Here is a 26,609-nt window from a genome sequence, read left to right on the forward strand (position 1 = left end):
CACCTCTTTTCCTTCCCAACTTGGCTTCCTCCCAACTGCCCCAGGGTCCAGACATATGTGGAGGAATAGAGTGTCAGCAGCCCCAGGACGGGATGGCGAGTGGGGCTGAGAGTGGGGCCCAAGGAGACACTCACGGCAGAAGGTTCCTGTGGGGCAGGGGGCCCCTGTCAGCCCATCCTGTGGAGCTGGGGACACTGCTCCTTCTGCACAGAAGTAGCCAGCCTGGCAGGGCCCACTGGGTGTGGAGAGGCCTAGGGGTGAGAGGGGAGCCAGGCTGGGGCTGAGCGGACTCATTATGAGAAGAGGGTGGTCCTGTGGGGAAGGCTGGGGTCCTTGCGTGGCATCAGGCCTTGTAGTGTCCTCCACCCAGCCCTGGGACACGAGTACTGCTGTCATCTCACAGAGGGCCTGAGGGCTCTGTCGGAAGTGGCAGGGCTGAGATCTGACCTGGGCTGGGGTCTTGACCTCACTGTGAGCCACAGTCTGAAGGAGCCAAAGCATCTTGGGCAGGAAGACTCTAGGTCACGTCTGGGTCCCCAGTGACTGGCAGTGTCTGGCCACAGTAGGTGGTTGGGAAGTGCGGTCACTCGGACAGGGGAGCAGTGAGAAGGGATGAGCAAGGGGCCACTGAGCCCCCTGCAGAGAGACCTGCCTCCTCCCTGTGCTGTTCTGTGGTGATCCCCTGTGCTCACTCTGCTGTGATGGCCACAGGGACAATTTATGTGGCACAGCCCTGCCTGTGAGCGCCAAGCATGACCTCGGGAGGCTGTGCCGGACACCAGTCTTCATTTTACAGAGGCGCACGGCGGTTGCACACTGGAGCACAGCTGGTGAGAGCGGGTCAGGGTTCACCCTGTTCTCTCACTGCCACTGAGCCTGGGTCACAGCACCACAGCCAGAGAGGGCTCTCAGGTCCTTACCAGAGGTGGCGCAGAAAGAGCCTGGTGGGCAGGCTGCCCTCGGGGCAGAAGGAGCCGGCTGGCACTTCCCCCCTGTGGCTGTGGCTGGGCACAGGCAATTGGTGCTGGTGTAGTTGTCCAGGTCGAAGGGATGAGTGGTCCACGCTGCCAACATGTAGAACCAGCCTGGGTGGGAACCAGAAGGGAGGGGTAGGTGGTGGGGCAGGAGGGCCAGCAGTGACCCCAGGGTGGGGGGCGCGCAGATGCCAAGCCCACCCAGGCTGCAGGCCCACCCCTCCCAGCAGCTGCCCCGGGAGACAGTCCAGGTCACTCCAGGTCTGGGGACAGGAGTGGGAAGCCCAGGCGTAGGTGGCAGCTTCTTAGGGTGGTTTGGAACACGCACCTGCATCACAAGGCCCAGAGGCCTGGGTCAGGTTCTCCTGGCCGCAGTAGTGGCCTAGTGGGCAGGGCAGACAGCTGTCCAGGCTGTGTGTCAGTGGGTCTGGCTTGTAGTAACCCTGAGGGCAGGGGAACTGGGTGGAGTACTTGGTGCCTGAGAAGCAAAGTTCAGAGGAGGGAGCCCAGCCTGCTGGAGTCCAGCAGGGCCCAGGGCTGGGGCAGGAGGCCGTGCAGCTCACGCACCCACCTGCTCTTGCAGGGCCTGTCCCCGCAAACTCCTGGCCTCAGCCTCAGGAGGGACCACCTCACCAATGGCTACACCAGATTTCCCAGCCTGTGTAGCCCTGGCCTGGGGTCCACAAAGCCACAGAATACGCAGGACTCATCTTCCTGTAGTCAACTTTACTGAAAGGCATGGGGCCCAAAATTTGTAATGTATTGGTAAAGTAATTTTAAATCTTTATTTTTTAGCTAATGTGGATATGTTATAGAATAGAAAGTAAAACTCTCATGGATTTTAAAGATAAAGCCAAGGACTTGGGTGAAATGCGTTGCTCAAAGCCAGCTGCTCTGGGCTCAGCCCCTGTGAAAGATCTGGTCCTTCCCTGGGCCCCTGGGATGGGTGGTGGGCAAGTCTTGGAAGCAGAGGACATAACGTGTGCTCCTCAGTTGCCATAGCAGTTTGCAGAGTGGGGAGTGCTAAGCCCCCAGCTGAGTCTAGAGCACCCACATCAGCCCCTGCTGTCCAGCCTTGCCCCTGGGAGCTGAGCCCTGGCACTCACCTCTGGGGCAGAAGAAGCCGGGGGGCAGGGGTGGTTGAGGAAGGTGGTGATGTTCTCAGGGCAGTAATAGCCGGCAGGGCAGGGGAAGCAGGAGGCTTGACCAGTCAGGTTGCTGTAGGAGCCAACAGGGCAAGGCTTGGGTAGGCTGGTCCCCCTGGGGCAGAAGTGGCCTCTGGGACAGGGGACCTCCTGCTCCGAGTGGCCTGGGGAGAGGAAGGAAGGAAGCTGAGTGAGGGATGCAGGCCCAGTCACAGCAGAGCGCGAGCAGCCTGGGGCAACTGGTCTGGCACCAATGGGACCAAATGCAGACTTGGGTTTGGGTCAGAGGTTCGAGGGTTTTAGAAAGAAATAACGCTAATGGTAGTATAGCACCTTCCAGATCAAAAAGCATGTGTTTTACACATGCGTTATATCATTCGAGCCTTGCAGAAGCCCTCTTTGATAGGTGGGCAGGAATAAGGAGCTGGTTTTACTGGGGTGACATCATGCCCAGTGTCTCTCTGTGCTCTCCGGACTCAGCTGGTGTCTGACAGTCCCCTGGTACTCTCTCGAGGACATGCTCTGTGATCGTTTATTTTTTAATAAAACATATTCAGAGAATGCTGCTTTCATGTGTAGTTGTAATAAACCAGGATGGCTGGTTCTGTTTTTGGTGGATTGTCCCGGCTGAGCAGCCCCCTTTGCCCCATGTATCCCTCCAGTTCCTGCACCGAGGACATGACTCCTGCTTTCTTGTTCCCCACCTGACTCCCCAGAAATTACCCTTCCACCCAGAAGCTGGACTTCTGCCTCGGATGTTTTCTGGACAAATGCAAGTGCTCAAGAAGAGGGATTTTAAGGGCCTTCGCCCAGGTTCAACGCCCTCACCAGAGCTGCAGCTTAGTGCTGTGTGCCCCCCATCAGATGTTCCCTAGGAATGAGGAGCATCCTCCAGGGACAAGGTCAGTGGCCACTAGAGGGAGTCGGACATCCTGAACGCCCCTCTGCCTCACCTGCGCTTTGCTGGGCATGCAGAGGGTCTGCCCTGTGAGCCTCTTCTTGCACCTACCTCCCCACACTGTACCATCCCTGCCCCCAAGGGAGACGAGGTCCACACTCAGCTCACCTCTGGGTGGCCCACTGGGCACCATTCTGGTACCTGCTGGCTGGTCTCTGGAAGCTCCCTGGTCCTCCCTGCCAATCTGGGATGTTCCCACCTTTAGGCCAGTGGGGTTTTGATTCAGGTTGGGGTGGGACTGCGGTGGGCGTGGAGCTGCAGGTGTGACAAGAGCCCCATGACCGCAGTGCAGGAGGGCAGTGAGTCACACTGTGAGAAGCAGTGTGGAGGACCGAGGATGGGGGCCAGTGGGTCCAGGAATAGTGGTCAGACCACGAAACACTCTAACCAAGGATCAGCTCCAGGCCCCTTGCCCACATGCTTCCCCACTATCCTCTGACTGCCCCACACCCAGTCACCTCCCATCATCCAAATGCCCATCTACTTTGGGCATCTGGCCGGTGTGGGGCCCGCTCCTGTACTCGAGGCTTTACCTGTTGGGGAGGAGACTCCTGCCAGACAGAAGTAGCCAGGGGAGCAGGGTCCAGAGGGAGCAGCAAGGCCAGACGCACCGCAGAAATGGCCAGAGGGGCAGGGCAGGCACTCAGGGGCCGTGGAGAGAAACATCCTGGGGACACAGAGAGAAACTGTGGTGACACAGAGAGAAACTGTGGGTCAGTGGGACAGGAGGCCTTTAGGGTAGATAGGCTACATCCTGGCGAAGGATATGCTCTTCTGAGCTGCCGTCTCATTTCCCCTCTTTGAGGTTTGGTGGGAGTCTTCCTGCTCACAGCGGTCCAGAGAGGCGTCTGGCAGGTGCCCGAGGACAGCATGCTGGCTCTCTCCTAAGATGGGCTCCTGGTTACACTTTTCTTGTCCTCCTAACCCCCAGTTCACACTCAGGCTGTCCAGGGCCACACACCCCTGGTCTGGCAGCTGTAGTCAGAACATCCAGCAGCCCTTCAGCCACAGGCTCCTCAGCTGTCCCCTGCTCTGCAGGGCCCTCGCTTGGAGGCTGGGCGGTTCCTAAGGGTGGGAGACGGGGCTCTACTCTCAAATAAGACAAGGCAGAGACACAGGATTCTTCATGGTTTGCTTTCTCAGGCCTGACATGTTCTCAAGCCCGCAACAGCCCGCATCATCTGCCCTAATTCTGGCCAGCTTGCCTCCCTCTCCCTCTACGGCTGCTCAGGGATTTCTGCCCTCATAGCCCAGGTGGAAGTCCTGCTCTCTGGGGTCCATGTTCCTCCATGGTGGGGGGGTGTCACTGGTGGGATAGATGGTCAGTGTGGGAGGAAGACCAGGAGGAAGATAGCTCTGGGCCCACTCTGTGGGCTTGGGGGCAGCAGCACTCACTGATCTGAGGAGGTGCCCACAGGGCAGGGGAGGGGCACTGCTGTGCCCTCTGGACAGAAGCGGCCGGGAGGGCAGGGCCTCCCTGCCATGGCACGAATGGCTCCCTCGGGGTGGGTGATGCCAGCTCCTGCCCCAAGTCAGGGGTGGGTGAGGTCACAGAGTAGCCCTCCTCAGCCCAAAGCCCCCACCTCGCCCACCCTCCGCAGTAGGACATGTCCTGGAGATTGAAAGCTGGAGTGACAGCACCCTTGCCTGCCAAGGTGGCTCTCAAGTCCAGGGTCCCACCCAATCATCACCTCCACAGAGACTGTGGGTGGGGCTCCAGGTGCAGGGTGGGTCCTGAGATGGGTCCCCTTCTGAATTAATTAGAGGTTACTTGAGTGGGCCTGCTTAGGATCCCAAAGGTGGGGAGAAAGTATGGGAGTGCCAGCATTTGGCCTATGTGGGTGCAGGACAGGAGAGCTGGGGGCTCCACGCTCAGCTCGGTAAGAAGAGCCTCAGCAGCAAATGCAGGCCTCTGCGACGTTTGTTTTGGAAGCCTGTTCCTATCTTGGCCAAGTCTGTCATTTCTATTTGTGCCATTATGTCCCCTTACAGTTTGCTCAAACCCTTTTGGGATGAGATGGGGCACATACTTATACTCATAACAATTTCTAACGAGAAGTGCTTGTTCTGGGAAGAGAAAAGAAAGAAGAGTGTGTGATCCCATTTTTGCGACCGCTCCCAAAGCCAGCAGACTTGTCTATGGAAGCACGTACGTGGAAGCATCTGTGTGCGGGTGCGAGCGTAGGAAACGGGTGGTGCACTGCACAGACGCACGGTGTACTTCCAAAACAGGCTGCCGAGAGGGGAGGAAGAAGGCAGAATGACACATTTTTAAACATCTGTGGTCTCACAGCTTGCATGAAAGTCATCTCCACAATTCTAAGGACACTGATGTGACAAGGGGAGGATGAGAAGTCACCTCACTTCATGGGCCCTCTTGGGAAGCGGGAGGGCCGGGGCTGGGCCCCACAACCTCATCCCCAGTGCACCCCTGGACATGCCTGAGGAGCAGAAGTGCTGCCTGGCATGGCCTGTTGGGCTGGTGTTTGTTCCACGGCACAGTCCTGGAGCTCTGCACCTGAGCCGCGTGCCAGCCCTGGCCACAGAGAACCTGCACGAGTGGCACCGAGGTCACACACACAGGGCCTCGGGAGACACAGGACCTCGGCGGGCCTTGGTAGGGTCACTCCACCAGCTGGGCCCAGTCTTGTCATTGGAAGAAGGACATGGTGGGAAGTCCTGTTCTTTGAGGCTCCTCCAGCCTGGAAGTTCTCTGACTCGCGCTCATACGGGCCCCCCTTGCTTAGCTCCACACTTCACAGCTTACCCTGCCAGAAGGCCTGCTCATGCTGACCTGGGGAGATAGCGCCACTGGGGTCGGGCCTGCAGTGCCCCTACCCTCCAAGGATGGATGGGGATGGAGCTGCGGGTGGGGCCCAGCTCAGCCTGCCCTGTGGGAGGCCAGCCCCACTCTCCCCCTTCAGGGCCAGTGACGTGTCACTGGGTCCACGCCGAGCCCCTTGTCTCCTGCACAGACCTGCTCCCCTGTGTCACGGCCACTTCTCAGCCTCAGTTGGGGGTGTCTTTGTTCACTGGCCTTCCCATGCTGTGACTTATTTAATTCTCACCTCAACATCACGCACTCTTGTAATCTTAGTATTCCTATCGGGCACGGGTGGGACCTGAGTTCGTGATTCCCACAGTAAGGGGTGGTGCCCCTGGGCTTCTGCCCAGTCCAAAATCTCCATCCTTAGCCACCGTCCACAGGGCCTCCTGGGTGCTGGGCCAGCAGGGGGAGGAGGTCTCCAGGGAGCTGTTGCTCCTCAGGCCCCAAGACGTGGCCGTGACCTGTCTCCCCAGGAGAAACGCCATCTGCCCCCTCTATCTCTTTACTGCAGGACATGGCCAGCAGCCCTGAGCCTGGCATCGGCGCTGCCACAGACCAGACATGTTGTGAGGGCAGGGCAGGGGGAGGTGGCCAGTGCCCTGGGGGCAGTAATGAGCAGGGGAACAGGTCCTCTCCTGATGGCTCTCTTGGCCTGGAAAGCATGGCGGCTTTGGTCACCCTGTGGCCCAGCCCACCCCATCTGTAGACGGTTTCCATGGCAGCTCTGCTCTGCCCCTGGAGCCAGCCCAAGTACCTGAGCCATTGCTGTGCTGCCTGGCCGGTCGCAGCGTGGCCACCAGTGAGCCTTCAGTGCAGGTGCGGCCCTCAGGGATGAGAGCTCCCCATGGCCCACTGAGGGGTCTCGGGGTCTGTGTCCCTCCTGGGCAATAAAATCCTGGAAGCAGAGAGAGACTCAGGCTGGTCTGCTTTTTGAGGCTGGAGCCCAGCTCCTTGCCTTCCTGTCCACGAAGGTCCTGCCACATCAATCATAGCTTTGATGGGAACAGGCTCTATGGGTATCCCAGCTGAGCTAATAATTTAGGCCCTTTAAATCCACACCTTCAAATCCATGTGCACCACTGAGTCAAGGGGAGGTTGAGGGGGTGGCAAGACAGTGGGGGACAGTGCCTGCCTCTCATCCATCTGGACCAAAACTCCACTCCATTCCCTGCCGAGCCACGCATACCTGCATCCTGGAGGTCCTTGGGGCTGGTCAAAATGTTGTCACGGTCCCCTTTGAGGCAGTGCTCTCTCTGGAGGAGGAGCGCCCCTCTCTGCCGGGGCTGAGATGATCCAAATGGCTTGTGCATCGCCCCCGCATTTAGGATCCCCACCCAGTAGCCTCCAGCCTGCCTCCCTCCTATTCCAGCCCAGTCTAGGCTCACTGACCTGGGCCCACATCCCCCGGGCTCTGACTAACACGTCTCTGCCTCAGGGGCTGAGGGTCCCAGGCCAGTGCCAATGTGGCAGGCCTGGCTGTGCTCTGCCTGGTGCCATCCCCCCAGGCCACTGGGGAGGCGCGGATGCCCTCACCTGGTGCACACAGGCCCCTGGGGGCAGCCTGGCCTGCTGTGGCACAGAAAAGCCCAGGTGGGCAGGGCAGGCACCAGCTCACATCCGGTGCCCCTCGCTCTGCGTTCCAGGTTCCAACTGGGCAGGGCCTCTGCCTTGGGTCCTTGGTGCCAGCCAGGCAAAAATGACCGAGAGGGCAGACGTCACCAAAGGGGAGTCCCTCCTGGAGGAAGACAGGCCTGTTGAGGCTTAAAAGTCAAGAGCAAGGGAATTCTTTCTAGTTATCTAGTACCCCACCAGGTTGATACGCTGTATCTCTGCCTAGATATTTTCCTATACTGGGCCTTTGTGGTGTTTTGTGTTTTTGTTTTGTTTTTGCTATTAAAATTTGTGGTGTTTTGAACATCTTTACAGAAATGACTTTCTTTCCCTTTTCTGGGTCTCTCCCACACTGGAACTCCTGGATCAGAGTGGGGAGCAGCCCGGTGGCTCTTGCTGCATCTGCGTGGTTGTCTCCAGCAGCCCTGGGCTGGCACAGTGGGTGAAGGGACTCTGTCCCCAGCAGTGCCTTCCTAGGGCTTCGGCAATTCTGTTTACTTTCGATAATGAGCAGATGCATGTCACACAAAACCAGCTTTGCTTCATGTGTCCTTCACTGTCAGCTCACTGTGCCTTTTCCTAGTGATGGCAGATTTGTGTTCAGTCCCTGTTTAGGTGGAAGCTGGAAACCGACATTAGCACTCTGGCCCTTTCTTGACTGTGTCACGTTGTTACGGCCACGTGTGACAGCTGTGGTTTTACTGGCTCTGCCCCTGCAGTAGTTTCATCCCATCCTCATTGGGGGTTCCCTGTCACCCCACTAGTCAGTGAGCCCAAGAAGGCAGGAGCTGGGCCGTCGCCCTCTGGTGTGTTCCCCTGACCCCAGCCAAGGCATCTGAGCCGAGGCCAGCCTTACCTCCGGGAGGCCCAGTGGGACCTGCCCTCACTGGGGTGGAGGTGTTGGAACCAGGCCCACAGTGATGCCCAGGATGGCACAGCCCCTGGGGCTCGGCCAGGCTGGTTCTGCCACAGAAGGCCCCAGGGCAGCACAGCTGGCAGTCTTCCATGTGGGCGGCCCTGGGGGCCTCTCTGAAAGTGCCCTAGGCAGAGAGGACACCGCCAAGGTCAAGGTCCTGGAGGCCAGAATGGGGGCTCCAAGCCTGGACAGTCTGGCTGCTCTGCCAGGAAAGGAGTAGAGCAGGGCCCCTCCAGGTTTACCTTGCATGGATAGGGCTGGGGAGGAGGAGATGGCTTGCTCAAGGAACTGAGCCTCCATGACACTTGCAAGAATGGGTGAGATTTACTTTTCAATAGACCAAAAGCGTTTGGCTGCAAAATACCCACCCAGAAAGGAACGTGGTAACTAGGACTCCCACCAGATTTTGACAGCAGACGGGAAGATAGAATAGAGGACACTATGTCATCTGAAGAGGGGGATGTGTCTTGGGGAGAGGAGGCCACGGCTTGGTGGGGAGTGGAGAGAGAGGGGCTTCTGGAGTCTGCAGACCCAAGGCTGTCCGGTCCCTGCTGGGTGCCCCTTCTGAGCCTCCCCTCCAGCTCCCCAGCCCCTCCTTCCTCCTCCCGGCTTCCCTCCTACCTCGACACCCTGGGTTACTTTGCCCCTTGTGATGATCAGCTCTAGCACCACTATCAGAAACTAGCTGCAGGAAAGTGAGTGGTCCAGTCCTCATCTGAGTGGGGGCAGGAGGCAGAGGGCTGGGGTGTAGCTGTGTCACGGTGAAGAGATGTCACCCATCCCAGCCCCCAGTGCAGGGACGATGGCTCCAGAGCCTTCCCATGCAGAAGCAAGCAGATGCCAGAAGGCTGAGGGGAGCTTCTCACCACGGGGCAAGGGATGGACAGCAGGCCCTGGGCTGGGCAGTAGTGCCTGGGTGGACACGCTGTGGGGCCAGCCAGCTTTGTCTGGTTGCAGTGTTCCTCCTGGGCACTTCGGGCACCAGAGATGGCCTGGACCCTGGAAAGGAGGGTTGGCGGTAAGGTTGGTTTCTTTCCACACCTCTAACATTTGGGCCAGGCCTGGTTCATAGCAGGTACTCAGAAAATGTGTTGAACTGAATTGGGAATGTTGCTGTCTGGGGCCCCAGGCTCTGTGTGTGCACCTCCCTTTCTGAGGAGGGCAGGGCAGGGAGGGGCTCAGAGCAGGACAGATGCTGGTAGAAGCAAGGTACTCTCTGAGCATCTAGCTTGGTCCACAGGTTGTCAATGCCTGGAGGAAAGGCACCCAAGACGGAGGCTCTGCTAAGCCTCCCCGCCTCCCTGACTTTAGGGTTATCCTACTTCCAGACCCTCTGAGGGATGGTGTCTGTTCTGGGAACCCTTACTGAGAAGCTGCCAGCGCTGCATGGCCACGGAGTGGTGGTGCCTGGCTCAGGGCAGTGGTGACAAGCGGGGCACAGCACACAGGCCACAGCTAGCCTCACACCCAGACTCTGGCGGGAGGTTCCCCTAGAGGAGAAGCAGAGAGCTGATGGTGTGGGCTTCTGCAGCCTTCCTGGGGGAGGAGCTGTGTCATCCCCATGGGGCCACCATTGTCAGAGGGCGGGGAGCCCTCCACTGCCCCCAGTCTCACCCACAGGGATCAAGGGCTGAGTCCCAGCCTGGCAGCAGGCCCTTGAGTCAGGCTGAGGATGAGGCTGGTGTGGCTCCAAACGTGGCCTAGTGCATTGAGAGAGGTTTTAAAACCAGGCTAATGGGCTAATAGCGCTTCTTTTTAAAGTTGTCTCTTCTGCCACATTGCTTATATTTTTCTGTTGGTGCAGGCTCTCTTCCTATCTCCGTCTTATTTTAACAGCTTTGTAAGACTCCCTATATAATAAGGTAGTAAGAAGATGGATGCTTAGCCGTCATTCACATTGAAAATCCCTGCTTTGTTATCTGCCTTTTAACTTTGTTTATGACGCCTTTGAAGGACAGAACCTTGAAACACTGCATTCAGACTCTGCAGTCTTTTCCTAGATTATTTCTGCCTTTCATGTCATGGTTAGATTTTCTACATTCTCTCAGATTTTATAAATATCCTATATTTTGTTTTTTACATTGAAACCTGTATTTGGTCTGAAACTTATTTCGGTTACTACTGTTTTCACTTTTTACACGAAGAACATGTATTGCTTTTTTTAATGTGAAAACTCTAAGTTTTACTTTTTGTCCTGTGGAATAAAAGGCACATCTTGATAAAACAGACAAACCAACAGAGAACTCCAGAGCTTGGGCTAAATGATCTCTGCTGAGACCTTGGCTGGAATTCGCTTCCAGAGCACGCAGCCTGTGGGGTGGGCTGTTTGAAGCAGCGTCTCTGCAGGGGTGTGGGCACCTTCCCCGCAGACTCCAGCCCAGAGTGAGTTCTCTCTCTTTCAACATTGGGGCCCATGGGCAGTGGGGTGCAGCGCCCACACCAGCCCGTCACCCTGCAGCCCTGAGCCCTGGCCCTGCCTCGCCTGTTCCCCTGTGTCTTGTCTCAACAAACTGCCAGGTGCTGAGGGCAGGCCGAGTGCTCATCTCTCTTTGTAGATCCCTCGGTGCCTGAAACAGCGCCGGGCTCCAACATGTACTGGATAAACAGGTGGTAACTTAACTTCAAAAACAGCAACACTCCTCAGCCTCTCTTACCGTGGGCAGAGCACAGGCTTGGGGGCCCCCCTGGGACAGAAGGCCCCTGGGGGACAGGGTAGACAGTCTTCCATCCTGCCATTGCCTGCCTGAGAGCTGTAGGTGCCCGCTGGGCAGGGGAACTGGGTACCCCACTTTGTACCTGTTTCAGAGAGAAGGAGAGGGGTCTGAGGAGGGAAGAAGGGGATCAGAGCTGCATCATCCAAGCACAGAGCTCCTCATCCTACTCCCTGGGGACAGTTCCTCAAGGGAGGCCACTGACGAAGGAGCAGGGGACAGGGGGTGTTACTCACCCAGCACCCAGCCTTTGTCTGGGCTGAAATGCCCCGTGAATCCCCAGTCAGGATGCTCAGTGGCTGACCAGTCCCAGCCCTCCTCTCAGGAAGGTCTTCCTAAAATCTAACCTTAATCCTGGGAGGTGTGCAGGCTGGCCCATGACATTCCCTCCTTGCACTCACCTGTGACCTTGCCATGGCAGATTCTGGCCCCACTCACCTCGTGGGCAGTAATGCCCAGCTTTGCATGTCCCTGAGGGCCCCTGGGCTCCACTGACACAGAACCAGCCCCTGGGACAGGGCATACACTCCTCGCCCGCATTCAGTCCAGTCCGGTTACTCCAGGTGCCCAGGGGACACTGGAACTGGGTTGGCTGTTTGGTGCTCCCAGGGAAATAATGGCCAGCTGGGCAGGAGGTGGGGGGGCCGGTTTGGAGCCCTGGTTCCTGCCAACACAGTCCTGAACTAGGGCCAGAGGAGCAGCAGCCCCTCTAGCCATGTGCTTCTGGCAAGTGGCAGCGACATGGGCTGGGGCCTGGCATTGGGGAAGGGGTCATCTGGGTTAGCAGTGCCCCAGAAGCTACCCAACCTGAGCAGCGGGGCGGGAACTCAGAGTGTTCTTCGTGCTCCCATCCTTGGGCCTCCTAGGGTGAGGTGGACTATCCTCTTTGTGGGGAAAAAAGGGGCTGTGGGCCAAGGTCTGTTCTCCTGGCCTCCCTGCCTCGGAGCGGAGCTGGTTCTTGACCCAAAGGCAGGGTCACCAGTAGTCAGTAAGGGTGCCTTTCGCCTCCTAACTCACCCCTAGGACAGGCCAGTCCCGCAGGGCAAAGCTCACACTGCGACAGGTCAGAGAGACTGGTGCGGTTGCTGAAGATGCCAGGTGAGCAGTTGTGGGTGGGAGCGTGGGGACAGGAAGAGCCCACAGGGCACACGTACCTACGACACCCAAGGAGTTGGAGCTGGGTACCCACTGGGCAGAGCCTAACATCTTGGAGAGTCACAGTAAAATCCCACTGTGCCCACCAGCCTGCTGTGTGGCTTTGGCATAGTAACCTGGCCTCTCTGAGCTCCTTTTTCTCCACGGAAAGGTGGGAGTTCCCCAGCTGCCTCCTGAGCATGCTCAGGCCCCACTGCTCCTGTGGGAGGTCCTGGAGCCCCGGGCTGAAGTGACACTGAGCCCTGGTCTGGAGGCAGGGCCCTCCCAGGACACCGAGGGGGATGGGTGCTTGGAAAAGCCTTGCCTGAACCCAAGGGTCTGACTCTCTAGCAGTGGTGGAGGGAGGACTCTGGGCCCCCATCTGGTCATCCCATCATTGAGAAATCAGAGCCTCTTATCCCAGTGTGCACCCTGAGTCTGGCTGAGGCAGCCCAGCCTGAGTACAGGCCCTGCCTGCTGGGCATGGGGTGCAGTCTGTGACTTCATCCTGGCCTGGGTGGGGGCCGAATGTGCCCTGCTGGCACGGGATGGGGTGAGTGGCTCTGTTGGGGCAGAAGTGTCCCACTGGGCACTGCAGACACTGGCCAAGAACTGGGGAGAAAAGAGCCCACGTCACTCTAGTTCTCTCTGAAGGGCATGGGCTGCTGGCTTCAAAAGAAAAGCAGTGAACACTCCCCAAGCCCTGGTGCACCTGACCTTCCTCTGGGCCTGGGAGTGCAGGGAGTGGGCCGCTGTCCCTATTTACCAGGAAGGGAGGCCCCTCGAGGAGCAGTGTGGGGGCCTGCCCCACCGTGTGGAGGCTGGCCACCAGCACCGTCGGCCTCCCTGCTCTTTTGCCGGTGCTACTCCTGTTGCCTCAGCAGCACAGCCCAGGGGCCACTGTGATGGGGACGCTCCCTGCTTCTCAAGCCCCCACTTTCCTTTCTGTAAAATGGAGATCATAGCAACACATCCTCCTGGGCTTGCTGTGAGGACTAAATATGACACTGGTCAACGTGACAGAGCTCTGCCCAGCGCCGGGCACGTGGCAAGCCTTAGCGGGTGCTAGTCACCCCGTCACGGCCGCCGTGCCCCTGGGAGACGTGAAACTCGCAGGCCACCCCGGCTCATGCCAGCCCCACGTTCACTGTCCTTGGAGGCTCGGTGACTTCCCAGCTGCTGTGCCTGTTGCTCTGGCCCAGAAAACTGCTGCCCTCACTCTGCCCTCAAGGGAGGACTGGGGCTCTTGGTGGAGGAGTTGGTGTCTGACAGCAGATGGTGCTGTGGGACCGCCACTCACACTCCATCTCCTGGGGCCCGAGGAAGAAATGGCTGCTTCCTACCGAGAACTGTCTGCCCTGAGTGCCCAGCTTGGCCCGCCCCTTCAGGGGCTGGCCCTGGGTGGGGCCCGGCCTCGGCCCTGGCCAGCAAAGGAGACACCAGCGTGGGGTGAGGAGCATGCTCTCCCGCAGCTCCGAGGGATGGTCCAGGGGGTTGGTGGCTTCAGAACTTCATGGAAAAACAGCCAGAGACCCCATCACAGGAATCTGTTTCCTTGAACCATTTACCCAAGACTGGGCCCTGTCCTTGGGGAACAGCCTGAGAACTGGGCAAACTGGAGGCTCTGAAGAGTTTGTCCCTGGGGTCTCATTCTCTTCCTTTCAAAGCCTGGCCATCACCTATCCTTTGCCGGGGTGGGGGACTTAGGAGCATTTTGGAATGGTGCAGAGTATTGGGACAGATGTGAGTTTGCACTGTGACCTCACCCTTTGTGACCCAAGCCACTCAGTTGACCTATGAAGTTCAGAGAGGATTATGAGTTCCAACTCCTGGGCTGGTAGATGGTGTTACAGGAGCTAATATATGTGGTAACACTTGGTGCAGAGCCGGACACCCAGTAGGTGCTCCAGCCCCATCCCACCAGTGCCTGGGGCTCCGCTCCACGCTTGGGCCCTTCCTCACTACCAGGTCAGACCTGTAGTGTGTACCAGGTCACAGACTCATAATGTCAGAGCTGGGATGGCCTCAAACGCCACCCAACCCATAGTGGGTAACCTGGGGCCAGAGCTGATGCTGAGTTGTGGCACATGGCGAGTGGGGAGATGTTTGTGGCTGCTTATATTTTCCTGCAGGAGCTCTGCATTTATTGGTGGCCTTCAGAGATGTCACTAAGAGAATGACCAGAGTGGAGATTGCAGGCAAGGAGAGAGACCTTTTTGGGCAGGGGGATAGACCCAGGAGGCAGTGAGTCCTACTGTGTGCAGGGAGCAGAGGCAGAGGGCCCTCCCTCTGGTGGGTCTTTGGGGCAAGCAGAGCTCCCCAAGGCCACATGCCATTGTTGCTGAGGGTAGTGGCCTACCTTGAGCCCAGTAGCTGGATCAATGGGGCAGAGAGGGCCACACCCAGGGCTGATGCTGAGGAGCTCCAACCCTGCCCAGGCTCTTAGGGGAGGGCAACAGCCTTTGTTGTCTTGACACCTAGGTTCTGGTCCTGGCTTTGCCAGCAACTAGATATGTGACCTCGGTGAGCCAGTGAGCTTCCACAGCCTCTGTTTCTTAACATCTATAGGACGGTCACAAGCTCTCCATTACTATTGGGCTGTCATGAGCACTTATGTGAAAGTGCTTTGTGATCTGCGGTGGTGCATCTGCTAATGCCGAGGCAGGAGAGGGGGAATATTCCCTCCAGACACTGGATGCTCTGACTGAACAAATGCACCTTCTCTTTCCCCAGACACATTCTTCCAAGGTGGGAGGAGAAGTTGTTGATGATGGTGATTGTGAAGATGACAGGAGCTCTTTACCAAACACTCAATTGGTGCCAGACTCAGTGTGAGGCCCTTTATATAGATTATCTCATCTGATGATCACAACTGCCTTAGGAGACAAATATTACTGCCTTTCTTTTAAAGAAGAGGCTCGGAGAGGTCAAGGAAGTTGCTGATATTACACAGCTGGTAAATAGCAGATCTGGGACATCCCCTCCTCGCTCCCCACCTGGCGTTCTCCAAGCCCCTGCTCCTGACCACTCCCGCCAAAGGCTTCCCTTGTTCCTGTCAGCACTCTTGCTCTTCACTTTAAAACTGTTTATTTCTTTTTCTCCATGTCCTCAGTGTTGGTGGTTCCCAGCCACATCACCCCTCTGTCTTTATGCTCTATGTTGTGTGGAAATTAATAAAAGAAACCTCGACTAAACCGGAATGGGGAATGCCTGTAGGGGGGTTCTCACCCCATCTCACATGTCAATGACACCAAACAGGAAGAGAGGACATTTGCACCTCCCACAGGAAGCACAACTACTTTACCACTGAAGGAAGATTTCTCTCCCAAACTGGCAACAGCCCAGCCAATGAGACATGCCGCAGCTCAGCCAATGAGACATGCCGCAGCTCAGCCAATGAGAAGCTGCTGTAGCTCAGCCAATGAGAAGCCATTGCCACCCTGAACTGTTTCCCCCCAATGGGCTTTCCTTTCAACAGCCTCTCCCTACTCCCCCACTTTTTCTCTATAAAAGCAGCTCCCCTCTTTTGTTTTCTGGATTTGCCTATGGTTTGCCACAGCGTGTACATCCCCAACTGCAATTCTTTTGGCTATTCCAGAATAGACTCATTTTTAGATAAAGTAATAGGCAAATTTGCCTTTTAAGTTGACAGGTGAATAATCTGGGCTGTGTTTGAACTTCCTGAACAGGTCTTGATTTTCCCAGCTGAGCAGAGAGGACGGGGGGCTCTTAGAGCTGGGGGCCTGATGGGTCTGCTGCACCCTGGGTGTGGCTTTCCTGGTGTTTGCCTCTCAGCAGTGCCTGGACACGCTGCTGTTCATAGCATTGTAAGTTCAGCCTCTGTTAGCCTTTGTATAAGCACCTAATTAGCAAAGTTAGAACAAAGTCACTCTTCCCACTCTTCCCTTTGTGCAAACAGCAGACAATTGAGAACTGACCTGCTGAGCAGAAGCCGGTGTTGCAGTGTGGAGTCTCTCTCTTGCCCTTGAAGCTCCTAGCCAGGCACAGTGTAGCAACAGCACCATCTGGGCAGATGTGGTCTGTGAGGGGAAGCCTCCTTGGTGGGTCCCACCAGGGCACAGGGCTGCATCTTAGGAGGAGCTTGAAGGCTGAGGGAGGGTGGGCTGGGGGTCCTGGACCAGGCCTGACCTCTGAGGGAGTCTGCACCACCCAAGATATGGCTGGGCCCCAACCGGGGCCCTGGGGTGGCATCACTGGCAGGTAGAAGGTCAGGGCAGCAAAGTCTTTGCTCTCTGCCTCTCCAAAAATCTGCTTCTTCTCCTTGGAGGGCTCTCCCTGCCCTCCCTGACTGATTGATCGGATCCTGGCACCTTCTGGGCCTGGCTGCAATGTCCACTCCTCCAAGAAGCCTCCCTTGCCAAGCAGACTCTCAGTGGTGCCTCTGTATGAGCTTCAACGGCTCTGTCCCTACCTTGATTTGACACTCTCCACACTGCAGTTTAGGGGTGGTTCAGGTGTCTATCTTTCCCATGATGGGGAGCTCCTGGGGCCTGGGTTCTGGCCTAGTGTCTGGATGTGCAGGTGCTGAAGGAGTGTGCAAGGCAAAGCAGAGGTGGATGGCGGGCCAGTGGGGCCACCGGTCGGCTGCACTCCTCTTTCCACTGCCACCTGTCCAGCCCTACTGCCACTGCAGTGTAACCTTTGGTCTCCCTCTGAGGCAGCCCGACACTTAGCCAAGGCCCTTGCCTGACTCTGGTTCTGCCATGTACTTCCCCAGGGTGCTTCTCCCTGAGGGGCCCTCTTTGTCCCACTGGGAATGGCTCTTTAGCCTAAGTCTACTTTCTCTCTGCTGCCCACCATTCATACAGTGGGCTTTCCCCCAGCCCTGGCACCTGGTCTGCTCCCCAACTCACACCAAAGAGCAGGTGGGCACAGGAGAAGCTAAGTGACATTGAGGTGGGGGCAGTATCCCTCGCAGAGGGAGAGGAGAGGAGATGGGAAGCCACTCCTGCTCACACAGGTGTCAGCACCTGGCATGTCAGCCTTGCTTCTCTCCCTGCCCATGGGTGCAGGTGCTCCCCCCGCCCCTGCCGCTGCCCTTTGGCCAGTGCACTGGGAAGGCAGATACATTTCATTTTCAGCTGGAACAAAATTAAGGAGATAAATCTTTTGCTGCTGAAAAACAACCCCTCCACAGTCCCAAAGTTAACAATAATAAAAATAATGAATGCCTTGAGATGTCCTCTTTCTGATCTTCAGAACACATCTGTCTTGTGGCCATATGAGTGCTGCTGATGGGCCGGAGGGGGCATCTTGAAGCCCAACTCCTGGTTTCCCCTGCTCTGGCCACCCTGCTCTGAGCTCTGGGGAGCCCTGGTTGTTGGGGGCTTGGTACTCTCTGGTGTCCCTTATTTTCTCCATATACATTCTCCTCCCTCAGGCCCTCAGTGTCCTTCATGGTCTTTGTCACTCTGAACCTATCCTTGCGTGGCAACGGCATCATCTGTGCACCCCTGAGTGGGACGGGATTCCCCAAGCATCCTCTCTTGAGAGGGAAGATAAAAGGATTGTAGGCATCAGAGCAGTGGGGAGGGAAGGTAACTGGTTGAAAGGACCTCTTTATCCCTTTCCACCTGCCATTTATGGGCTCTGGAATGAAGCATGGCTCCACCCAGGCCTCTCCCTAGCTCACTCCTGTCTGTCTATCCTGCTCCCACTTCTAAGAACACGGGCAGTGATGGGCTTATTGAACACTCAGAAGCTGGAGATAGAGGAAGAATAGGGGGATTGTATGTGTTGGAGGCTGCATGGCTTACAGAGAAGGCTCCTTACCAATGGGAAGAAGAGCCTGCTGGGAAGTGACAAAGACCTTGTACCTGAGATGAGGCATCTAATTGCCTGTTAGTCATTCTTTAGCCACAGAGTTCCCAGCTTGATGTGAGGAGCCTGGTTCTGACTACAGGATCTACCATTTACTGAGTATCTACTTTGAGCTTTTGACATATGACTTCACTTAATAGGCATATTTAGTCACTATTATTATCAACTCCATTTTAGAGATAAGGAAAGAGAGGCTTGAGGAAAATTTAAATAGCCTTCCCAAACACACAGATGACCATAAGAAAAGTCTCAATAGATTTTAAAAGATCGAAATATCACAGAGTATGTTTTCTGACCACAGCGGAGTTAAAATAGAAATCAGTAAGACATATAGAAAAGCCCCCAAATATTTGGGAATTAAACAACACGCTTCCAAGCAATCTATTGGTCAAAAAATGTCACAAAAGAAAATAGAAAACCTTTTAACTTGAATGATAATTAAAACCCAACATCATAAAATTTGTGGGATATAGCTAAAGAAGTGCATAGATTCTAATTTATAGGCTTAAATATCTCCAAATATTAAACGCCTATAAATTAAATGCCTACATTAGAAAACAAGAAAGGGGTAAAATCAATTATCTGTTTCTACCCTAAGAAGCTAGAAAAAGAAGATCAAATTAAAACCAAAGCAAGTAAAAGGAAGGATATAATGATAGCAGGAATCAATGAAATAGAAAAATAAATAAGGAAAATTAATAAAACCAAAAGCTAGTTCTTTGAAAAGACAAATAAAATTGATAAAGCTCTAGATATACTGACCAAAAAAAAAAAAAAAAAAAAAGAAAGAAAGAAAGAACACAAAGTGCCATCATCAGGAAAGAAAAAGGGATATCACTGCAGATGACACACTAAAAAGATTGTAAGGGAATAGTGTGAACAACTCCATGACAATAACTTTTACAACTTAAGTGAAATGGACAAATTCCTTGAAAGACATAAATTACCAAATTGTCACAAGAAGAAACAGAAAATCTGAATGGCCTTAAACTTATTCAAGAAAGCGAATTTGTAATTAAAGACCTTCTCATCAAGAAAACTTTAGGCCCTAGGACTTTACTGAGTTCTATACAACACTTAGGAAATAACTCATACCAAATTTACATAAACGCTCATAAAATGGAGGAGTGGATATTACTTTGCAACTAGTTTTATGAGATCAGTATTGCTTTATATCAAAATCAGACAAAGAAATCAGAAAAGAAAACTACAGACTAATATATCACATGAACATAGATGCAAAAATTCTTACAAAATATTAGCAAATCAAATTCAATGATTTGTAGAAAGGATAAAATGTCACAACCATGTGGGGTTTGTCTCAGGAATGCAAGTTTGGTTTAACATTCAAAATGATACTCATCATCTTATCAGAACAAAGGAGAAAAACCATATTCTCATCTCAATCAAATAAATGAAGCAGGTGTCAGTGTAAAAAAGTCAATACTAACCAGGTTCTCAAACAGATATTTGTAAACCCACTTTCACAGCAGCATTATTCATAATAGCTGAAACATGGAAGCAACCCAAGTGTCCATCAACAGATAAATGGATAAGCAAATGTAGTATATACGTACAATGGAATATTACTCAGCCTTAAAAAGAAGGAAATTCTGACATAGGCTACACTGTGGATAAACTTTGAGGATATTATGCTAAGTGAAATAAGCCAGTCACAAAAAGACAAATACTGTATGATTCAACTTATATGAGTTACCTAGAGTAGTCAAATTCATAGAGACAGAAAGTAGAATGGTGGTTGCCAGGGGCTGGGGGAGGAGGGAATGGAGAGTTATTCTTTTTTTTTTTCTGTGAGGAATATCAGCCCTGAGCTAACATCCATGCTAATCCTCCTCCTTTTTGCTGAGGCAGACTGGGCCTGGGCTAACATCCGTGCCCATCTTCCTCCACTTTATATGGGACGCTGCCACAGCATGGCCTGACAAGTGGTGCGTCGGTGCACGCCCGGGATCCGAACCTGGGCCGCCAGCAGCGGAGCACGCGCACTTAACCGCTACACCATGGGGCCGGCCCCGAGAGTTATTCTTTAATGGGTATAGAGCTTCAGTTTTACAAGATGAAAAGAGTTATGGAGATCGATGGTGGTGATGGTTGGACAACATTATGAATGTATTTAATACCACTGAACTGTACACTTACAAATGGTTAAGATGGTAAATTTTATGTGTATTTTACCACAATAAAAAACAAATTTAAAAAAGTCAATATTAGCTACAAACAACTGGAAATTGAAATAAAAAATACAATTCCACTTACAATAACATCCCAAACCATGAAATACTTGGAGATAAATTTAACAAAATATGTGCAGCAGGCCCTGTCCTGATGAACTGTACTACTCTGTCAGGATCACATATCCGGTTAAAGAGCAGAACCAGCCTGTGTACCATCTTCTGATGCTCATGCCCCTCGCCACTCTGCACGCTTCCTTCCTTCTGCATTGTCTCATTTCGCTCTCCCCACAGCCCTGTACCCACAGTGTGTTTGGGGCCCAGGGTAGCTGGACTCCGCCCCTCAGAGACCACCTGGACTCCCCGGTGTGTGCAGGCCAATCCGAGCACTATAGACCCCCATCACCCTCCTGGCCCACCCTGTGCTAGTTCTTCCTAAATGTCATTAGGGTCCCCAACCCACTCTCACCTACCTGTGGGGCAGGGCTGGCAGCCGGGGCCTCTGTCTGTGAAGAAGTAGCCCAGAGGGCAGAAGACACAGCCAGCATTCTGCGAGCTTGGCTCCTGTCTGGGCAGGTACCCCGAGGGACAACAAGGGAAAAAAAGAAGAGAGGGCAGGTAGATTAAGACTAACACCTGTATCTGGATGCTGCTGAGAGTTGGGATCTCAGGTCAGATGCTTATTTTGCCAAGTGTCTTTGTAGATCACTTAACCTTTCTGTCCCTCCAGTTTCCTCAGTAAAGGAAAATCACCACCAGCGCTGGTGCTCCACGGCTGAGGGGTGGCTCTCACCTCCCCCCGGAACGCTTGCTGCAGCTCCAGCATGTACCGCCTTGAGTGTAGCTGCTGCTGGGGCACAGATCTGAAGGGTGGCAGGCTCCCAGGGCACAGAGGCCTCCTGACCTTGTCCTCTGTACCCCGCGTGGCACACGGTAGGTGCCTGGTGCCACGTGGGGAGTGACTGAGTCTTGAGGTGGCTGCTGGGGGTGTTTGCCCCACAGTTCCACAGCTTCTATGTTAACCGCGTGTCATGTGGGAACAACGGCACTGAAGCTCCCGACACTCCACATGTAGCTTCTCATTTGATCCCCACAGCAGCCTGAGAGGTGGGTTACGCTTGCTTCCAGGTTAAGCTGGCTGCGCCAGGCCCAGGTGCTGGGTTGGAAGTGGGGGGAGTGTCAGTTGCCTCCCCAGGGACGTCATCGCCACCCGGCTTTTACCCTGTCAGGGAGGATGAGGCTTGTTCCTGATCCCAAGAAATTTAGTCTCTGCTGGGGACTTCGTGATCACCTCCGTGCTCCCGACCCAGGAATGGTTGAGACAGGAGCTGCCCTCCCCTGAGGGTCACCTGGCAGTCCTCGATTTCTGTGAGTCCTGGGAGCTCACCGGGGCTTCCACAGGTTGGGCATGGCTGCAGAGCCGTCCTGCCCCCCAGGAAGCTGCAAATGCCAAAGGAAGCTGAGCAGCTGAGGAGAGGCCCCTGCATGCCAGGGAGGCCTCCCAGCCAGGGTACAATTGGGCCTTGATGGCAGCAGAGGTGGCACTGAGGCCCTTCACACCTGGCCTGGGAACATTCCAGTCTGCCATCAGCCTGGGTGGACCATCGCCTGGCCCACCATCTGGCCCACTGTCTGCCTGCCCCAAACGGGACTGGCTGGCTGGAGAGGGGAGAGTGTCCCCGACTGGATGACTCAGAGCTGATGCCCAGTGCCTGAGGATCAGGTCAGTCCTACATAGGCCCCTGGGAGGCCCTGCCCCAGGCTGTCTGTGCAGGGTCCCCAGACCAGTCTTACCACTCAGGGCTTGCCCTGGGGGCTCAAAGAGAAGGGGTTGGAGCTGTGAAGTTATGGGCTGAGGCATGACCTTCTTCATCTGATCTGAGGAGGGACCACCAGCAGCAGGAGCTGCTACCAGTGACCCTGGAGAGAGCAGATGGTCTGATGGCTAGCCCACTTCCCAGGTGAGGACTCACCAGGTCACAGGACGGGTGAAAAGCAGAGCCCAAGCAGACCCCATGTCTTCCGCATCCACCCTCCACCTTGGATTGACTGAGGTCAGAAGTTGCAGGGATTGGGTCCTGGGCAAGCTCTGGAGGATCAAGTCACCACGTTCACTGGACCCGGCCTCAGGTAGGGCTCAGCCCCCTGGAAGCTCATCACACTTGGGGCCATCATGGAAGGGATCTGTACAGGCTTCCCTCCACAAGACCCCTTTGCTCCAGACAGAGGGCAGCCCCAGCATCCCCCGACCCCTTGCCCTGCAGCATTGCCCTTCCTGCTCTGTCCCTCCTCTCCGCCTAGGGTAGGAGGGTGTCTGCTCCTTACTAAAAGCCCAAAGGGCACTGCAGGCAGCTCCCATCCATGGAGTGCTGGCCTGGTGAGCAGGTGACGAGGCACAGGAGGGGGCAGCGGGCCCCACTGCAGGGAGAGAGGGTGGCCGTCCCTGCAAAGAGCAAAGGAGAGGAGGGGCAAGGTTGGCGTGAAAGCGCTGCTCCCCGTTCTGAGCTGGGCCTTCTCCTGTGATGATGTGACTTCAAAAAAAGCCTGCACTTACTGGCAAACTGTCATAACAAATGGGCCTTCACTGAGAATGTGGGGTGCAGTGGCCAGTGTGAGGATGATGGCTCTTCTGGACACAGCCAGCTTGAGACATGTGAAGAGAAAAGCACAAAGATCCTGTAACAGGGGCCACAGGTGGGCTGAGATGCTCCCTGAGGCCCCAGAAACCTGACACTGTGAGGAAGCCTCATGGCTCAGCTGTCACCCTCACCTCCTAGAATTTCCAGGCGCCCAGAGCATCCTGCAACCAGCATCATAGAATAGCAGACCTGACATTTCATCTGGGCAATCCTCTCACTTTACACGTGAAGACGCTGGGACTCAGAGGGATTGTGTGACTGGCCAGAGCCACCCTGAGGCCCTGGTCGAAGGGCTGGGGGTGGGTCATGCACAGGGCTCCTGCCAGTGCCCACATTGCAGTTCAGGAGGCTCCTCCCTTGTGCTCCTGTCCCCACCCTGCTCCCCAAGAAAACCCACCCAAGGAAGGGCTGCCTGAGCTTTCCCTCAAAACTGCTCAGCAAGTGCTTATGGGGGACCCCAAGAGGCTCCGGTTCTAGTGGGGAAGCCACAGGCTTTGGGGACGGACAGACCTGGTTCACATCCCGGCTCCTCCACACACTACCAGTTAGCAACTTCTCTCCACCTCACTCTTATTGTGTTTTATTGGGACACGGTACCTACCTCAAAGAACTGTGGACAATACATGACAAGGATTTCATATATTCATGATTTATATATTAAATAAATAAGTACATATAAACTTATATGTTTATATATGAAATATATAAGATACAAGATTGTATACAAGATTCATATTTTAAATAAATATATAAGATTTTATACATATATATAAAACTTTCATTTGATAATGCCTTCTACGAGTACTATTTTCACATGAGGCCCAGAGAGGCAGACAGTTCACAGAGAAAAGCCAGCACCCAATAGGGCACTGGAGCCACTCAGGGCTGCCTGTGATTCAGGCCCTGAGAGAAGGTATAGAGTGGAAGGACGAGGGGACCAGAGAAGGAGTGACTCTGAGAACCTGGGAAAGGAGGGAGGCTGTGTGCAGGAGGTGGCCTCACCTGGGTCAAGGAGAGAGTGGAGGCCTGCAGATGAGGGGAACACAAATGCAGGTTAGAGAAACCCAGAAGAGGGAGGCCGGCAGTGGGTGCTCCCTCCGGCCCTTCCCTTAGGGCACTGACCCAGCAGTGATGAAGGCCATGGGCTGGGTTTGTACCTGGACCCAGCACTTATTGGCCAAGTGATTTCCTCTCTCTGAGCCCCAGTGTCCTCGCCTGGACAGCAAGCGTTAGTCATGTGTATGCATGGAGTTGATGAGAGTTCTCACAGAGAATGCAGTGTCCCAGCACACAGCATGCACCTAGAAGTCATGGCCGTTATTTGACTGATCCTGTTGTTGACTCACCTGCATTGAGAGCAGCTAGCAAAGAGGCCAGGGTCATCCAGAGCACAGGCTGCAGCATGCTGGAGTGGTGATGGGAAAGTCCAGACCAGAGAATGTGCCAGATCCTTGGCCTATCCAGGCTGGAGCATGTGACCCATGCTGCTGTAACCTGACCCTCTGCAGCTGTCTAGGACCAGACCCAGTACGCCTCCCACTGAGGTCCCCGGGGAAGTGTGGCCTCCCTGAGAGCATCAGAGGAAGACAGGCGGGACGTGCTCTTTGCCCAGTGCTACGCCCCTCTCCTTCCAGGTGGCAGCCAAGAAGAGCCAGACGCCAGGATCTGGTGCCTTGTGAGACTTACCAGCTGTGGGATCCAGGAAATAACTTATTCCTTTTCTGTCTCAATTTCCTTGGCCGTAAAACTGAGGTGACAAGAGTATCTACCCCCTAGGATTGTGGGAGGGCTAAAGGAGTCTTGGGGTGTCCTCAGAGGAGTGCCCGCACACACAAGCTCAGCATCATTGCTAATTCATGTTTCCATTTGCCAAGCATTTACAGAGTGTTCAACCGCTTGTCCGGCAGCATACAAGGGGCAGAGAAGTGCAAGTCCCCATTCACGTCCCTAGAGCTGAACTGAAAGATTCCGAGACTGTTAAAACATAGTCATCATAAACCAGTGGGCCAGGTTTCATTTACTTTTCTCAGAAACCCTGCTGAGAGGTGTAATCTCTACGGATGCGGTGGGAACAGTGACTTGCTTGAGGTGGCCAGCAAGTGAGCGGCAGAAGCTGTCCTGTGTGTGCTGAAGCCCTTGCTGACTGAGCACACTTCCCATGATGAAGTCTGTGGTTCTGGGGGCCCCAGGGGACTGCCCAGACATGGATGTAGGTGTTCCTTTATTTACCTAGAGCTGGCCTCCCTGAGGGACTGGGACCGTAATGGCCGGGCGGTAGGGGCTGGGGCTTTGCAGTTTTGGTCTGACTCATGGGGGACACTCCTCAGGTCTAAGGTATTGCCAGGCCGGGATGAAGATTTACCCCTCCATGGTGGTCTCGGTGAGTGTGATATTGACTGTAGCTGCTGATCTATGGTGGGGAGGGACTCAGAGGACCTCGGAGCCCTCCAACCCTGGATCTGCCCACCTCTCCTGCCTCCGTCACACGACTCTCCCTCACCCCTGTGCCCTGCCAGAATGCCACCTTTCTGTTCCTCATGCACTTAAGGACCATTTTGGATTTGTGCTTAAATATCACTGCTTTCCTGTCTATCCTATTACTCTCCCCATACTGCCCGTTTTTTTTAATTTGTTGTCTTTTTTTAATTGATGTCTTAATATTTTATAACATTGTGAAATTTTAGTTGTACGTTATTTTTTGTCAGTCACCATATAAATGCCTCTCTTCACCCCTTGTGACCACCCCCCAATCCGCTTCCCCCTGGTAACCACCAAGCAGTTCTCTCTGTCAGTGTGTTAGTTTATCTTCCATATATGAGTGAAATCATGCGGTGTTTGTCTTTCTCTTTCTGGCTTATTTCACTTAACATAATACCCTCTATGTCCATCCATGTTGTTGCAAATGGGACAATTTTGTCTTTTTTTATGGCTGAGTAGTATTCCATTGTATGTGTGTGTATATATATATGTATATATATATATATACACACACCACATCTTCTTATCCAATCATCAGTCGAGGGACACTTGGGTTGCTTCCACTTCTTGGCTATAGTGAATAATGCGGCAATGAACGTAGGGGTGCATAAGCCTCTTTGGATTGTTGATTTCAGGTTCGTTGGATAGATTCCCAGTAGTGGGATAGCTGGATCATAGGGTATTTCTATTTTTAATTTTTTGAGGAATCTCCATACTGTTTTCCATAGAGGCTGCACCAGTTTGCATTCCCACCAGCAGTGAATTAGGGTTCCCGTTTCTCCACAACCTCTCCAACATTTGTTGTTTTTTGTCTTGGTGATTATAGCCACGCTAAGAGGTGTAAGGTGATATCTTAGTGTAGTCTTGATTTGCGTTTCTCTGATGATTAGTGACGTTGAACATCTTTTCATGTGCCTTTTGGCCATCTGTATATCTTCCTTGGGAAAGTATCTGTTCATATTCTCTGCCCATTTTTTGATCGAGTTGTTTGTTTTTTTCATGAGGTGATATCTCATTGTAGTTTTGATTTGCATTTCCCTGATAGTTAATGATGTTGAATATCTTTTCATGTGCCTCTTGGTCATCTATATATCTTCTTTGAAGAAATGTCTGTTCAGGTCTTTTGCCCATTTTTTAATTGAGTTGTTAGTTTTTTTGTTGTTGAGATGTATCAGTTCTTTAT

At 54.1% G+C, this 26,609-nt stretch overlaps 2 protein-coding genes across 2 annotated transcripts in view; both read right to left on the reverse strand.

The window, feature by feature from the left end:
* Window positions 1-7,214, reverse strand: part of LOC147916198 (uncharacterized) — a 52,115-nt gene extending 44,901 nt beyond the window's left edge. Inside the window, 9 exon segments of the mRNA XM_087435750.1 lie at window positions 135-251; window positions 921-1,085; window positions 1,303-1,452; window positions 2,081-2,101; window positions 2,104-2,283; window positions 3,611-3,744; window positions 4,473-4,599; window positions 6,659-6,799; window positions 7,091-7,214. Of these exon segments, the coding sequence (XP_087291876.1) occupies window positions 135-251; window positions 921-1,085; window positions 1,303-1,452; window positions 2,081-2,101; window positions 2,104-2,283; window positions 3,611-3,744; window positions 4,473-4,599; window positions 6,659-6,799; window positions 7,091-7,214 (1,159 nt within the window).
* Window positions 7,215-11,490: 4,276 nt separating this feature from the next.
* LOC147916199 (cysteine repeat modular protein A-like) lies at window positions 11,491-24,352 on the reverse strand. The gene is given in 9 exon segments (XM_087435771.1): window positions 11,491-11,556; window positions 11,558-11,825; window positions 12,156-12,297; window positions 12,697-12,888; window positions 16,215-16,316; window positions 20,783-20,896; window positions 21,664-21,749; window positions 22,635-22,752; window positions 24,295-24,352. Coding segments are annotated over 9 exon segments (1,146 nt in total).
* Window positions 24,353-26,609: the final 2,257 nt, after the last annotated feature.

This window comes from Ceratotherium simum, chromosome 10 (genome assembly GCF_057802395.1).
Source record: "Ceratotherium simum simum isolate JZ-2026a chromosome 10, ASM5780239v1, whole genome shotgun sequence".
Classification (NCBI taxonomy): Eukaryota; Metazoa; Chordata; class Mammalia; order Perissodactyla; family Rhinocerotidae; genus Ceratotherium; species Ceratotherium simum.